The 15,772-nt window shown below is 40.4% G+C and overlaps 1 protein-coding gene across 6 annotated transcripts in view; it reads left to right on the plus strand.

Moving 5' to 3' along the window:
* COBL (cordon-bleu WH2 repeat protein) overlaps nt 1–15,772 on the plus strand; it is a 273,635-nt gene that overhangs the window by 101,854 nt on the left and 156,009 nt on the right. For 3 of the 6 annotated variants that reach the window (XM_019483861.2, XM_019483865.2, XM_019483864.2), the window contains exons 3-7: nt 2,315–2,525; nt 3,455–3,683; nt 6,214–6,258; nt 11,722–11,816; nt 14,647–14,724. In XM_019483861.2, the coding sequence (XP_019339406.2) occupies nt 2,315–2,525; nt 3,455–3,683; nt 6,214–6,258; nt 11,722–11,816; nt 14,647–14,724 (658 nt within the window). The remainder of the gene's footprint in view (nt 1–2,314; nt 2,526–3,454; nt 3,684–6,213; nt 6,259–11,721; nt 11,817–14,646; nt 14,725–15,772) is intronic. The other 3 variants (XM_059728586.1, XM_019483862.2, XM_019483863.2) reach the window with 3 other exon arrangements.

Below are 15,772 nucleotides of genomic sequence, written 5' to 3' on the forward strand. Positions count from 1 at the left end.
CCGACACCATTAAAGAAGTGCAAAAGCATTTAACCCACTTTATAATGTCATGCATACATGCCCCTCATTGCGTCTACACACAGCCTATGGTTTTTATTTGAAAAGAGGTCTCTTTAACTCTGTCTTTAAACAGATAGGCAAACTGGGATCTGTATCCATATTGATGGATGACCAGACCTCACCTATCTTGTCCACTACTGCACAGTGTGATGCATTATATACATATGCATGTAGGTATAGTGCAGCATACATGCATGTGCATGTGTTTGAGGACTAAAGAGATACAAAGAACCAGCTCCTCCAACAAAGAAGCCAAGAAGCATCCTGAGGACCTTCTGTTAGAGACCTTTAAGCTCTGAGGAGTCCAGTGCATTCCCAAATGTCAACTTGGGGGATTCCCAAGTGTCAACTTGGGAGATTTGAAATCAGTAATCATATCTAACAGAGAAACACCGGGGTGGGGAGAGTAATACAAGACCTGCTACTCCAGCAAGGGAGCTTGCATACAAACTATTGATGCTTGTTGAACATTTTGGGGAGCAGAACACTTTGATTTTATCTGGACTCCCTTGTGCAGTGGATTTATAGAATAGCATTTTGTATGAACCGTTACTTATGCAGTGCCCCGTGTTTTCAAATATTTAAAATTCTATCTTAAATAATTTTTCAACCAAACCTAGCCGAACACAAAGCCACTGACTTGAACCTTGAGTTCCTCACATCTTTTGCCTCAGTGGGGAAAGGATTTTGTCTTGTGGACATTTTGGAGCTCCTGCAGGGTTCTTGGAAGCATCCTAGTAACTCCTTCTTTACGTTCCCACTTCATGAAGAATGTGTAAATTAATAGTGCCGTTACAAGACTACTCGCTAGTAATATGCCTTTGCCTTGCAGTGTCTATACAATTTTTCTTTTTTTTTCCTCCACTGTAAAAGAACAAACAAACAAAAACTCTTCTGTGAAAATTACAGGTGCCAGATAGAGCTGGACAGGATTTTTTTGACAAAACTGTTTTTTTGTTGTTGTTGGAAGATGGTAAAGTTGTTAAAAGTGAAACATTTCCATTAACGTGTCAGTTTCAACAAAACATTTGTCAGGAAACGTTTCTCAGGACTGGCCTTCTTGCATGCATACCAGCCTCTGGCTTCGTTACTATTCATTCCATCCAGGAAGAGCACACACACCAACTGCAGATGCTTCCTCAGCCTGACAAAGGGTATTTGTACCTGAAAGCTTGCAAAGAAGAATTTTTCCAACTATTTGAGTTATTCAAATAAAAGATACCAGATTTACCACAAGAACCTTGTCAGGAATACAATGGGATTTCTGGGGATAGAGAGAAAAAGATGGAGAGAATAACATCCAATCCAGAATAGCTTATAGCTTGGTGGCTTGGACACACCTGGAGTATGGAAGACACAAGGGAAACCTTCTGCTCTTCTGTTCTCCCGAATCCCAAAGGAGGACCATAAACTCTGAGATATGGAGTTTTTTCATTGGCCCAGTGAAATATTTAGACAGAGGAACAGGTTCTACTCAAGAGACTGAGTGAGAAAGAGATGAAGACAGACTTTTAAACCCATGTTTACTTTGGGATGTGAGCGTATGGTAAGGTAGACTTAAATTTAGGTCTGTAATATCCCAGGTGCATAACCTGAGTACTAGGCTGTTCTAGTGTGTGGAGGTGTTTCTGTTTTCCTTTCTCTCTCTCTCTTTCCTCGCTTTTTCTCTTTTGTTTTGAAGTACTGTGTATGCATGTGTATATTTATACTCTATACGCATATAAATAAAGTTTGGAAGGGAAGATGCAAAGTGAAAATGTTTTTGAATTTTTAATTTTTTTTCTGGGATTGAAATAGATATTCATCAAGCTTTTGTCTCAGATTAAACTGTTACGGTTGGAGCAGCAGGATCTGGTTGCTCAGATCAGGATGGAGCATTGCATGTCTGAACATGTAGTCTTCTGCACTCAGAGTCCAAGGTAAAGGTGAGAGTACACAAACTACAACTTTATGGGTACACTCAGCTAACAAGCTGCCCTTCACCCACCCTTGGCTGCTGCTCGAGGTACTACTATTACTTCTGTTGTCTGACAGTGAGTAGTTAATCAGTAACTCAAACACAAGCACTGCCTAGGAAAATATGCAATTCTTAATATTTATATCCGTTATCTGTTGTTTTTCAGTAGCTTTCCGAAGCTTGAGACAAATCCACAGCCTAGGCTGCTGCTTCTACCATATGAAACTTCAGTAACATTCTAGCAACTCAGTTTTTCCCCTCTTAATAATAGTGAATGTCCCTTTTTTTTCTTTGCAGTAAAGCTGTGATGGATCTCTTGGTTGATTTGTGCAGCCGCTACCACTTAAATCCAGCCCACCATACTCTTGAACTGAAGTCTTGGGAGTCACAGCAACCTTTGAATTACAAGCCAAATACTTTGATAGGGGTGCTGGATCTTCAGACAGTACTTCTGAAGGAGAAGGTCCCTGAAGGAAAGACAAAACGACCCCCACCTAAGGTCCCTGAGGTCAGTACCGCCTGGCATTAGAACAGGTGCTATGAACCACTATCACAGTTTCTAACAGGGATGCTGCTGCGACTTGTTCCACTTTTTTTATCTTCAAGCCTGAAGGGGAGAGGCTCAGATTTTCTTTTTATACTGTTTGAATAGTCATCAACTAAACTGGTTAAGCTAGAGTGGTAAATCAATCCAATCTCTAACATTATCATGTAATGGTAAGGTCAGATAAAATTCTTAATGCACAGTATACGAATATGTGTCAGGATTTCTAACTACACTTAAATATCATCAAGGAAGGTACATATGTATCTTGAAAAATGACATTGTTAAAATGCACTGGGTTTTTATTTCTCTTGGCCACATCCAGTGTGCTGGCTTTCGTGAGCAGAGGTGATATAGGAGCTGCAGTTCCTAGTTCAAGGAATCCTTAGTTGGCAATATTCCACCAATTTGGCGATTCCTTTGTACTTGTGACTCAGCATACAGGGGTTACACAGTGATTCAGATCATGGACCACACTGCTTCTATCTTTCAGTTATATGAATTCAGAGATCCTTATTCCTTAAACAGGAATATGGTTTCCCAGCATTTGGTTTTGGAAGAGTTTTCTCATGTGATTAACTTTAAGCATTCTGAAGGTGCTTTACTTTGCTGTGAAAGTAATTAGTTCATACTTAAGATAAGATTTCTAGTGCATGACTGCATCTGATTTTGCTCTCTGGCTAAATTGCCCTTATGACTCACTCCCCAGTGAACAAGATTAGGTGTTTAAACTTTTTGCCCAATAGTAACTTTCCCCATGTGAATCACTAGATTTGCATTTGAAAGATGAAGGAAAACAAGTATCTATCTCTTCTGTTATTTAAATGGTGGAAGCATCACTGTGGGGACCTGAATCTAGAGACTGACAGTGTTTTTTCCCTTTTCTGTCTCAGAAATCAGTAAGGCTGGTGGTGAATTACCTCAAGACACAAAAGGCAGTGGTTCGCGTTAGTCCTGAGGTGCCTCTGCATAACATCATCCCTGCTATTTGTGAAAAGTGCGAAGTCAGCCAGGAGCATGTTGTCCTCCTGAGGGACAACATCACTGGGGAAGAGCTGGAGCTTACCAAGTCCTTGGATGAGCTGGGGATAAAGGAACTATATGCCTGGGATAGGAAAAGAGGTGAGTCAAGATTAATACCATCTGTTGTCACTTAGTGATAAACCCAGAGTCACACCTGCGGTATTAACGCCATCATTGCTGATTTATTATTTAAATAGGACTGCATCCATTTCAGCTTTATAGAGTTATTTGGGTTGTATAAGCACAGCCAGTTGCAGCAGCAGTGACGACAGTGCACTCAGCTGTCACCCAGGAGTCCCTAGCTCATAAATAGTGTGTGTTCCTGGGCAGCCTGCCAGTGGAGGCCACCAGCTGTCAAGGAGGTGATTGGCCTGCTCTAAAGATGTGAAGGAGGAGCCTTGCTGCCTCCCAGCTTTGCTATAAACAGGGTGTGCACATACCCTGGGACTGTGTCCAGAGAGAGCTGTTCTCTCACCTGTACTGTGAGACAGATAGGAAAAAGTCATGGCAGCCGGTAGAAGTGGGAAGAGCAGAAATATACTAGAGATTATGAGAAACAATTGCAGATAAATGCAGATGCAGTTCTTCCTATGAACAAAGCTATTTACTAATAGTGAAGAGGACCTAAGGAGGTATTTGTCTTTAAAATGTTGTTCATTTGTGAATTGTCTTTTTTTTCCCATTTTTATTCTAATGACGCCTACCTGGACTCAAGTTTAATCAGACTGCTTGTTGATTCAGATAGCATAAATATTAAACATGCTTTAAAAATTCAAAGCTGATGTTGATAAGCGTGACTCCTTTTGCTGTCAGAAAGTGATCTTTATTAAAAATGGCTTCCTGCGGTTTGTCACAATCAGAAGCTCTTCTAGGGGCGCTGACTTTGTTATTTATTCCTCCACTGTATATGGGCTTAGGCAGGGTTATCTTTTATTTATACCGTAATTTATTTATGTTGGTGCTTTGTCTCTTCTTTCAAATCCCTCTGAATGACAGTTTTATTTTGGTATAATCTAAATTTCAATGTGTTTACACCTTAAATTAAACGAAGTGTCTTCTTTCACTTCGAGTTGGTGAGAGTCTCAAAAGAGATCCACAAAATACAGTGCTACTCACTGCCACAACTCAAATGCGGGTTTTCATTTTTATATATTTAATTAAATTAACCACTCCGGAGTTATGCATTATGTTTGCAGAGAGTTCTCTATCAAGCCATAGTATGCCTCAGTGATATCTTGCTAGATAATTAGTCTTGGCTTTCTGAAAGCATTTTTTTCCTTTAAATTTGAATATTTGAACAAGAAAAATGACAGTGTGATTAGTAGTATGTACCAGTAGGTCCTGGTGAGCACTATAATTTTTTTATATAGAAAGAGTCCTGTTGAAGTCAACATAAGTGCAGGTGTCTACAGTAGCAGATTCAATTTCAGGATCAGTACAATGTCCATCATTTATTAGTCACATCAGACAGATCATTTTTATTTTAATAACTAGAGATTCTAATAAGCGCCAGCAAAGTAAAGAAAGTAAACTAAGAAGCTCATACAAATGTTATGATCATGCATGCTCAGTTGTCACCAGCTGTTACATAGCAACCTAGCTATGCAAAGAACATGCACACACGTGGACTTGATTAGAGTACTTGATTGAGTAATGAAAAAGCTTGTTAGGTGTAGAGTGCACTTTCAGATAGCGGTGGATTCCATTGAATGGTATGCTAGTAAATAGTCAAAAATGCCTGGACTTATGGCTCTTGGTTTTAATTCTGATATGTAGCTGATTCCATTAAGCAAGATTCTAATAAACAGCAGATGCTGTTGCTGACTAGTACATTGCAGAATATGAAATCCATTGCACCAAGTGACTGAAAAATTCTTTGTATCATCTCATTATCCCTTTTATCAGAGTAACATATTTTCTGGGCCCAAATGTTCTTCTGGGGCACTCATATGTTCCTCGTATGTTTTATTATGTCTGCCTGTGTTTGCATCGAACCAGAGAAATAAGAAGTAATAATTTAAATAAAATGTATATAGTGCAGTCTTTTGAACATAATTTTTTCTCACAAGATTTTGATGGCATTCCTAGGGAGAGGTTTCCAGGGATATCAGTGGCAGTCACCTGCCTATCTGGGCTGCAGAATGGGCACTTGCATTGTTAATGATAAGAAGGAGAAGTTGGCCTCCTGTTCACCTTTTTATTTGGGAGGGATCCCCTAAAAAAACCTACTTATGTCATTGCATGTGCTGAAGAACACATGCTGTAAGTAAAAACTGATTTTAGATGAGCTGACTGATTGGCACCTCCCTTTGCCCAACACATGAACACTTCATTCAAAGTTAAAAGACTTGTTGAAAGATAAACTCTGCTGCCACCTACTTACATTTTTTCTTTTAGCAACTGAAGCAGCCTGTGTAAAGGTCAGGAATGAAAACAAAGCTCTTTCCTCAGATAAGTGTTCTGCAGCTCCAAACAGCAGCCTTGCATGTCCAGTTTCAGAAAAAGCCATTCTTAACAGTGCTTGTGAAGGCATATACTAAGACTAATGAATCATATCTGTGGTTTACCAGGTGATTTGTCTGACCTCTAATGTGTTTTTTCTTGTCCTTTCAACGCTTTCCTTTTTCAGCCCCTCCATCAAAAACTCAGTCTGAACCTTCTCTGAACTATAGAGGTACTGTACAACCATGTTTGGGAAAAATCAGTCTCCCCTCCAGGTTGTCTTTAGCATGGCTATGATAGCTAGATTTTTAAGAATCTGGCATGAAACACTGCAGAAAAAAGAGCTGGTTTAATTCCCTGTGTTGTATCCTAGATTGTTTTATTTACCTTGCAGACTGACAATGTCACATGCCCATGTCTCTAGTCAAAGCAAAAATAGAACAACTGCTATTAATATGTCAACATATCATTAACACGATTGCCTAATGGTATATGGACAATAAGGGTGCAGACAGACATAACACTTAAACTGTTCCAAAAACGTCACTGATTGGGAATTGGTTCGTAGCTGTCCCTGGACCGAAGTGTCCACACGAACACTGCTAAGGGTTCCAAGTAAAACTTCACCTTTTAAGGATTGCAGTGCTGTCAAAATGCCTCCAGGAGTTGGTAGAGTACACAGACCATCATGCCTTCCAAGCGTCAGTGCTCAGAGTTTCCCCAGGATGCCCCTACAGGGAGGAAGACCCGGATTGAGGCGGTAGTTGGAGTGGAGGGGCTGCCAGGGATTGGGGAGGGGTGGGAGGGGCTCGTTGTACCCATGTTTGTGGTTCCCAGGGGGCTGGGTGATCTGCCTTCCCTGTCTTTGGTCTCTGTTGGCAATAAAACTTTGAGCAGTAGAGTCTTGGTTGCATCCCAGAGCAGCCCCATTGTCCTGGATGGGTCGGGGGGGGGGAGTGACATACACTGCATTGTGGGATACTTGGAGGACTCACGATACTAAGCACAGAATGCTCTGTGTCTGTACATAACACTGAACTAGTTCAAGGAGGACTGGCTCAAAATAGTACTTGATTTTCCTGGTGCGCTTTTGAAATGTTCCAGGAAGTTTAAACCAGTCTAAAGTGAAATACACTTTTAGACCCTTGGGTTTTAAAGTGTATTTAGAATGTTCTAAGCGTTACGTCTGTCCATACCCTACATAAATTTCCATGACCATAACTGTTTGCTTTTCTGAAAGTTGGACATTCAGATCTGTCTCGTGGATTTGAAATTCACAGATAAGCAAAGATAGGCCCTGAGATATTCAGCTGATTAGGAATCTCTACCATACTTATTAATAAATTTAAAAAAAAACAGGGTGCATGGGATAAATGTGGATAAATGTTGAATATTAAGCATGACCACTGAACTTGTTCTGGTTGCAATTGTGCTACTTTGGCAGGTAAATTGAAAATGTATGTGTTTACTGCCTCAAATGTCCTTTTTGCATCTGTTATTATATATTGGGGTCATTGTGTTAGTGGAAAAACACAAAGTAACATACTTGCAAATTTTTGAGTGGAGTAAAAACTTCTGTGAGAAATCATAGAGAAGTAGGGCTGGAAGGGACTTCCATAGGTCATCAAGTCCAACCCCATGTCTGAAGCAGGATCATTCTTATCCTAACTAGGCCATAAAAATTCCTAATCCAACCTCTTGGTAAAATTACTGTCAACTCTGACATAACACAAGACAACACCCTAACCTGCCACAGGTAAAGGTGAAGGAGGATGGCAGCCAACATCCTGCTTTTGTAAAAGGTTGTTAATATATATTTAAGAGATCCCAGGTAGGGGTTACACACACCCCCATCACAGAGGAAGGCCCCCACAGTCCATACCAGTCTGACCATGAGGCAAAATTTCTTCTTGACCCTAAGTATGGTAATCAATCTGACTCTGAGGGGAGAGGGAAGACCCTCTAACCTCCAACTTTAAGTCTCAGGATGAGCACTGCCACACTCCAGTCAAAATCTCTAGCCTTGGCTACAGCCAACACCCAGTGTCTGTCAGGAAGGCTTAAAAAGAAAACCCTGATATATTTGCCCAAAATTTCATTCATAAAATGCATCAGTTAATGCATTTGCCTCTACCCTTCCCATCATACTGTTTTTTTCTCAGATTGTGGGCTTTTCTGTTGGACACTTTTGCTTTAGAAAAGAGTACGCAGTGGAAAAGCCCTGCACACAAATAACCTTTCGTGGTCACACCTTGACACATTGATTCCTAAACTTGTAAAAAATGTATGCATGCCAGTGGGCACCAAAGTGTACAGTGGTTCAATCACATGTTCCTCTAGGGCTGGAAGGGACTTCCATAGGTCATCAAGTCCAACCCCATGCCTGAAGCAGGATCATTCTTATCCAAACTAGGCCATAAAAATTCCTAATCCAACCTCTTAGTAAAATTACTGTCAATGCTGACATAACACAAGACAACACCCTAACCTGCCATAGCTAAAGGTGAAGGATGATGGCAGCCAACATCTGGCATGCCTGTTGGCATGCCCGTTGGCTGCTATCTGGCATACACAAATGTGTGTAGTTTGTGACTCATTTTGCCAGTAAAGCTAATTGGCCCTCAGTGTTCTATGGCAAGTGATGGATCAGGATCTGTACCCCTCCCTCTCCCTCCCCTCCCCAATTTAGTACAGAAATTAGAATAATTAGAACGCTCTCCTCTGTGATTGACATTGTGGCCCTGAGTAAAATTATGGCCACACTGAAGTCACTATGAAACTGTTGATTTCAATAGTTTTATTTATCCACTTGACTTCAGCATCTTCTTTCCTCATTTACACTTGCCATTTAGTCAGAGTCAAGATTTACCACATGCACTTGGGAAGAATTTTTTTCCCCAAATTGTTGGTCTGAGAGATCATTATCTTGGCTCAATGCAACTTTCTATAGAGTTTTATCCTAAAAATGTTGGCAGTCTGTTAACTCACCCATGAAATTACATACTTCAGCAAGCTGACCCACAAGTGAGAACCCCTGCATCCATGTGCAGTTCCACTGATGTCAAGAGGGTTCCTCACTGTTCCAGAGATTGGCCCATATGAATCTGAACCTAAAATCAAGCCTGTAGATGATGCTTCTTTGTATTTATACATGTGCATCTGTTGTTTCTCAGTAGTAGGGTATTTCCTTTACACATTGGGGGTCAAAAGCTCCCACAGGTTGCAAACAGTTCCTACTAACTCATGTTGACCTTGGGTTATTCCTCTTAAATATCAAGAACTCAATTCTGAAGAATGTACAGGTCCAGCCACCATCTATCCCTAAGCACAGAGATTTCCATTTCAGACTTGCAAATGCAGGCCATGCTTTATAGTCCATATAGGGAAGAGAACTGGTTAGTTTATTGCTGTTAGTTTTGTAACAGTAGAAGGGCATTTTTGCTTCATCTAGGATGGTGTGGGTTTCTGCTTTCTTCTGATTTCTTCTGTCATATTTACTCTTCTCTCATGCTTGGATCTCTGCTTAACACTTTCTAACTCCTGTCAATGTGAAGAAGCAATCTTTTGTGCGTGGCAATGATATGCTTTGTGGGATACTTACAAGAATTATCTTGGGGCTGTTTTGTGGAATATGTTGCTATTTTATGGTTAAAGCAGGAATTTTAGGTCATTTGGGGTATATTTTCTATTATGAAGCAAATATGGCCCTTACTGATGGTGACTTTTCTCAGTTTGTTAAAACTTCTGTGTGACATCCAGGGTGTTACCGTGTACCAGAGAATCATGTTCAGGCCTTGATTAAAGTAATTTGGCATTGATTCACGCCATTATTCAGGAAGAGCAAATGGTGGAGGGGTGGGGGAACAGCCCTCAATCAGTGCTGGGCGGTTATATTTATGCAAACTGCAGATTTAACTCAGATCCCCTATAGAAGAATTATGGCCTTCCTTGTTGGCTAGTGCTCATATAAAGCAGAATCCAAGCTAATGGCAGAACAGTTCAGTGGTTATGAGTACATTTTGGGATGTCCTGTCCTTTACCCAGTTTAGGCTGATGTATCTAAGTAGCCCTCTACATGTGTGGTAAAGGCATGATGAGATCTAATGCACAGTCCACAAAGTTGTGTCTCTTGCCATGCTACAAGGCAAAAAGCAAGGTCCCGTGGCTGGGAGCCCCCTGAGCTGAGAACTTCCCAACTGCAGAGAGACCCCGCACCCCACCCCAGGGCTGGGACATTGCAGCAGCACCCCATGGCTGCCAGGACCCAGAATGACAGATTGTTGAATATATGGAATAGGATAGCAGGACCCAGAATGACAGATTGTTGAATATATGGAATAGGATAGCATAGGATGAAGGGGATATTAACCCTACAACACAGAGCAACACATAAAAGAAACCCCTTCCCCTGTGCAGAGCAGGGACAAGAGTTTCCTCCATCACCCTAGATTTTGCTCAGCATGAGAAGAGGAAGGGAACCCCTGTGCATGCTCTACTCAGGGAAGGAGTTTGCCTGTGCACTTGGCTCTATGCAGAAGATATAATTTCCCTCCCCATCCCCCCATCCCTTTGCCCAATGCAGGGAGAAGGATTCCCTAGAGCCCTGCTCCACATCTGGGGACAGAAGCCTTTTCACAGCCTGTGTTGCTGTTTCAGATAGATGTGTGGGATAAGGTAGGGGAGGGATGCTGGAGGACCCAGGAAGGACCTGGGACATGCCACATATTCAAATAAAAGCTTGTTAGAAACCAGCTACAACATTTTTCTACATTTTTAAAACAACATCTTTATGGCTGCTTGGTCACTTTTGAAGATGTATTTTTATCATTCAATAATTACTTTGCACATGTAGCCTCTCCAGAATTACTGCATATCAACCAGTTAATTACATAGTAAATGAAGCATGTGCCAGGGGCCTAAGCCGCTTCAGTAGTGACATGCCACACATTCAAATTAAAACTTGATAGAAACCAGTTATAAAAATGTTTACATTTTTTGAAGCAGCATATTTGTGGCTGGTTGGCCTTTTTATTGTGCAATAATTGCTTTGCATGTGTAGCCAGTCTAAAAGTATGGTACAGTTAATTGCACAATAAACGCAATATGTGCCAGGGCCTATAGTGCTTAAGTAACCAATGTGGATATCCATCTTACAACACTACGCCTGTAAGAACGTTATTTATAAATTCCTGACCCTTGCAACAGCACCCTCAAGCACATAGTCCTGGCCTGGGTAAACTGGGTAGCATTACTAGGTGCCAGGGCCAGTTAGCCTGCTCCCAAGCTACTTACCCTACTCTTATGGACACAGTGACATGACTACCTTACTTCCTGTTTCAGAGCCTACTGCCTGAAGCAACTCAGTGTGCTTAAGTGCATTACTGTGATGTATGGTAGATTTACCCTGCAGATGTAACCACCATCACATTTGAGTAAGGTTTGATCTGAAACCCAGTGTAAGGACAGATTCCTATTGACTTCCTAGAGCAGTGGGCCAGACTCTGACTGGCTAAGAATCTATGAAAGTGAGGATGCAGGATCTGGCACTTTATTCCGTTCTTTCTCTCATCACTGGCTGTACACACACGAGTTGTTTTTTAAGGACTACAGAGTTAATCCAGGTTCGTTTTAAAATCTGACTTTCTCCTGCTTTACTTTAAGGAGCATAAACATTTTTCCATTATCACTGTTTCAGAAACAAGTCGAAATGCTTCAGTAAGCAGTGATGCAATAGAAAAAGAAAAAAGAGGATTTCTGGGTTTTTTCAAAGTTAATAAAAGAAGCAGCAAGGTAAGTGTTTATATTGTGCTCAATAAGTTGTTTTCTTTCTAGCTTCCTTTTCAGTCCCTTCTGTGTGTCTTATTTTGAAGGTTTGTTCAGTAGGAGAAGAATAAACTACTTTAGGCACATGCATCTTGAACATTTCCATGTTGACTGCTTGTCTTTCAGCTCTTAATTGAAGGAGTTGAGTGTATTGAACAACTAACAAAAGACTTTGTTTTTTAAATGTCAAGCATTTGAGTTCAGTAGGCATTAATAAGGGCAAACATTTGTGAATAAGGCACTTCCCTTCTCATTAACAACATAAGCTACTATGTGTGCATTTATGAAGAAATCCATAATGTACGAAGTATCCCTATATATAATAAAAGTGACATCTCTGTATATAAAACAAATACTTAACATTTCTGCTTTGTGAACATGATCTTCAATTTTTGATTGTTTGTAAATTTAGTAATACCTAAGTTCAGTAATATCTGCAATTGCAGCAGTGCAAGTCCTATGCCTTCAAAAATTATAAGAATGTCTTAAAAATCTTGAGGAAAAAATAGTAAACTTGGGGCTCACTGTTTTGATTTTCACATCTGAGTTCGTCAGATTAAGTTTTGTCATGATTTTAAACTTTCTCCACAACCATGGGAGTTGGCTTTCTATTTTTCATTTATTTATTTTGAGATTTATACTGAATCCCATCAATCCTGGAATGTTAAGAAAGATATCAAATACCCAAGACTTACAGTCACATTGCAAAAATTGGCAACATTGCAGATGTTTAGCTCTGTTGTCCAGTGCAGGTCTCTTTTACCTACCAACATTGAAATCCTGGCCTTAAAGACAATTTTGCTATTGGCTTAACTGTAGTCAAGATTTGGCTTAACTTTACCCTTATTGTCAAATTTCTACATTTTTAGAGAAGTAAGTGAAGAATATGCAGCAGCAATGTTTTGAAAGGGAAAATTTTAGAGGGAATATTTTGTCCATGCCTTGCAGACCTCAAAAATTGCTGAAGATGCTTTTCTAGAAACACTTGCTACTGATCACAGAGGCTAAACCTGCACAGTTTCAGCCCACAAGGTGAATTTTCCAGAAAGAAAGCTGAGAACATGTAAAAACACACATTTATAAGGACAACTGTTTTGCAATCTTAGTATCAGTGCTCATCACTAAATGAACGTGATAAAGTACTATTAAAGTTCACCCCTCTAGGATATCAGCCTGGCAAAGGAATGCTTTGTTTCATGTTTCTTCATTCCTCCCAAGACTACACCAATACACTCAGAAAGTTTGTAAGCATGTTGGATTATTTACTGGAAAATATATGCTTGATGACATTGTTGGTATTAGCCTAATCCTGGACAGTCTTAGAGAGTCAGATTTTTAGAAGTGCACATCTAAGCTTTCAAAAATGTTTCAGAGCCAATGTTAGGGTCAGATTTTTGAAAGATTTCAACACTTAGTATGTCTCAGGACGTGCTGGTCACCCAAACTCTGTTGTATATCTGGTCTCACCCTTTTTGAAATCCTTGTAAATGACACCTCTGAACTGGTCGTTTTAAGGGACAGAATTTAAGTCAAGTAGGGGCTGTTATCCTCAATAAGAAATTATTTTAGCCTTAAAAGTGAAAAATGGAAGTCCTGAGAGATTGTAGCTCACACTGTGTCAAACAGGAAGTTTTCAGCAAGCCAGGAAGTTGAACCACATTTTCTGGCTTCTAATCTTGTATCTTAAACATGGGACTACCTTTTCTTCAGCTTGGCTGCATATAATATTGCTCTGGATGTAATGTGTTGCTTGCATTTTTCCCACCTTTCTATAAACCTCTTGCTGGGACCTGTAAGCTCTTGTCAGTTTAGTTGATTCCCTTCACATACCTCAGGTTTCATTTGCAGGATTTTTGTTTTTACAGTCCTGGGCCTCTCCAGAGAAGATCATCCTATTTTTGCTGGAAGTCTTGCTGGAAACCATGATGTTCTATGACATCCATTCAGGACTAAAATGAAATTATTCTGGTGTGATCTAAGCATCATGTCATGTTTGCCATCCCCTTTCATTCTGTACATTTCTGGGATTAGGGAGGAAAGAAATTGACATTCTGATCTGTGGGGTTTTTTTCTCGAAAGAACCTAAAGGTATTAATACCCAACTCCCAAGATATCAGACCAGTTTTTTACTTGCATGACCTGCATGCCTGGCTGTGGCCCTGATAAATACAAAAGGATTTGGGAGAAGGCAGAAACTCTATAAACAGACCATGAAATACATATTTTACAAATACAATAAAAGATGCAATTCTTTCTTGTTGCTACTTTTGAAAGCTCAAAAAATGTTCTGTTCTGTATTTCAGTCTCCCTTGAGTCAGCTATTCTGCTGTATTACTCTCTTGCCTTTTTTTCTCCAGTAAGGGCTTGAGTGTTTGTCTTGTTTTCAATGTACTCTGACCCATTATGATCCTTTGTATCTGTAGCATGTGTTTGTTTTACATCCTGGGGTGGCCTGTACTCTTTGCACAAGGTCTGTGTATTAGGGAGTAGCACACAGTGGCAGCACATTTGCAGCGTGCACGGCTGCTTATTATGCCCCAGAGGAGAGGTGCTCTGCCACACTAATTCATGAGGCAGATTGCTCCCCAGAGGGTACTAGTTCCTCTTTATGGGCCATTCTGAAGGCAGGTACAAGACATAATCTCAAACCCTTCCCATCACCCTCTTGCCACCGGAGGCAGTAAGGTCTGAGCAGGGTCTCACAGTGCCACTAGAACAGGCTTAGCATATTGTAGAAACAGATGTTTCTTGTGTTGTTTTTTTCCATGGATGTGTTGGATGATTGTTTGTGTTGCAGAAGGAAGAACATTTGAGGATGGACAGTGATTGTGGTGATGAGGATGTATTTAGTTCTGTAAATGAAAGGAACATGGATGTAAGTACTAACATGGCCTATAGATGCTGCTGCTGCCTTGACTTTGCAGTTCAAGTCAGTAGAAATTACTGCTTTTCTAGCTGCTTGTCGTAAAAAAAATAACAATAGTGAAGTTCATCACAGGTCTGCCAAACTATACATATTGGGCACATAACTTGCACTTTTCTAACCAGATAAAATGCAGCCCAGCACCTTTTAGTAAAAGTTCCACTGACTTCACTGGAGCTGGCATATCACCTAAATATCTTAATGGCAAACTGTGAGCAAAAATGGATTCATTTGTATCCCTTTGCATTCCTATGCTCAGCCATTTTTAACAGAGTATTTGCTTGGGGGTTTTTTTAAGTGTTAAAAATAGTAGACCCTCCCATTGCTGGATGCCTGCAGCAAGCTCTTTGGAGAGCCTAGACTTTAACTTCTTGATAATTATAATGATCAGGGAGGGGGAACAGGGGTTGCTTGAGGACTTTTCAAAACTTTTTAGAGGAACTTATTGGTAACATCTGAGGACACTGAAACCTGAGCTTAAGCTTCCAGGTCACTGTGTTCAGAAAAGGGAAGTTAGTAGAAAAGGGATGCTAAGCTTAAAGGTGAAAATCAGCAGCAGAGTGAAGGGCTGGGAAGAAAATGTCTGATGAGGGAAGAAGGACAATAACGGAACAGCTCCCAGACCTGAAAAGTCATTGAAAGGAGGCCAAGACAAGAGAGATGGATAGAACAAGTGTGGGAGAAGCAAGGGGAATGTGAGGTGAAAAAAATTCAATTTAGCAAGTCTGTGGAGAATTATACAGTCAAGGGGACAGAGACAGAAAAGGCAGGTAGAGTGCTAAGGGACAGGGTAATAAAACCTGTGATCTCATTACAAAGAATTGGCAAAGTGCCTTAAATCTTACCCAAAGGAGTAACACTATCTTGTAAAATCACAGTAATATAACGTAAGGCACAAATGAATCTTGAAATCAGAGATGAAGGAATGTGCCCTTTGTACTCAGTAGCTGGAATGTTTTCAGGTCAGGTGTGTAATCCTTTATTTCTTCTCCAAGACCAA

This window comes from Alligator mississippiensis, chromosome 5 (genome assembly GCF_030867095.1).
Source record: "Alligator mississippiensis isolate rAllMis1 chromosome 5, rAllMis1, whole genome shotgun sequence".
In the NCBI taxonomy this organism is placed as follows: domain Eukaryota; kingdom Metazoa; phylum Chordata; order Crocodylia; family Alligatoridae; genus Alligator; species Alligator mississippiensis.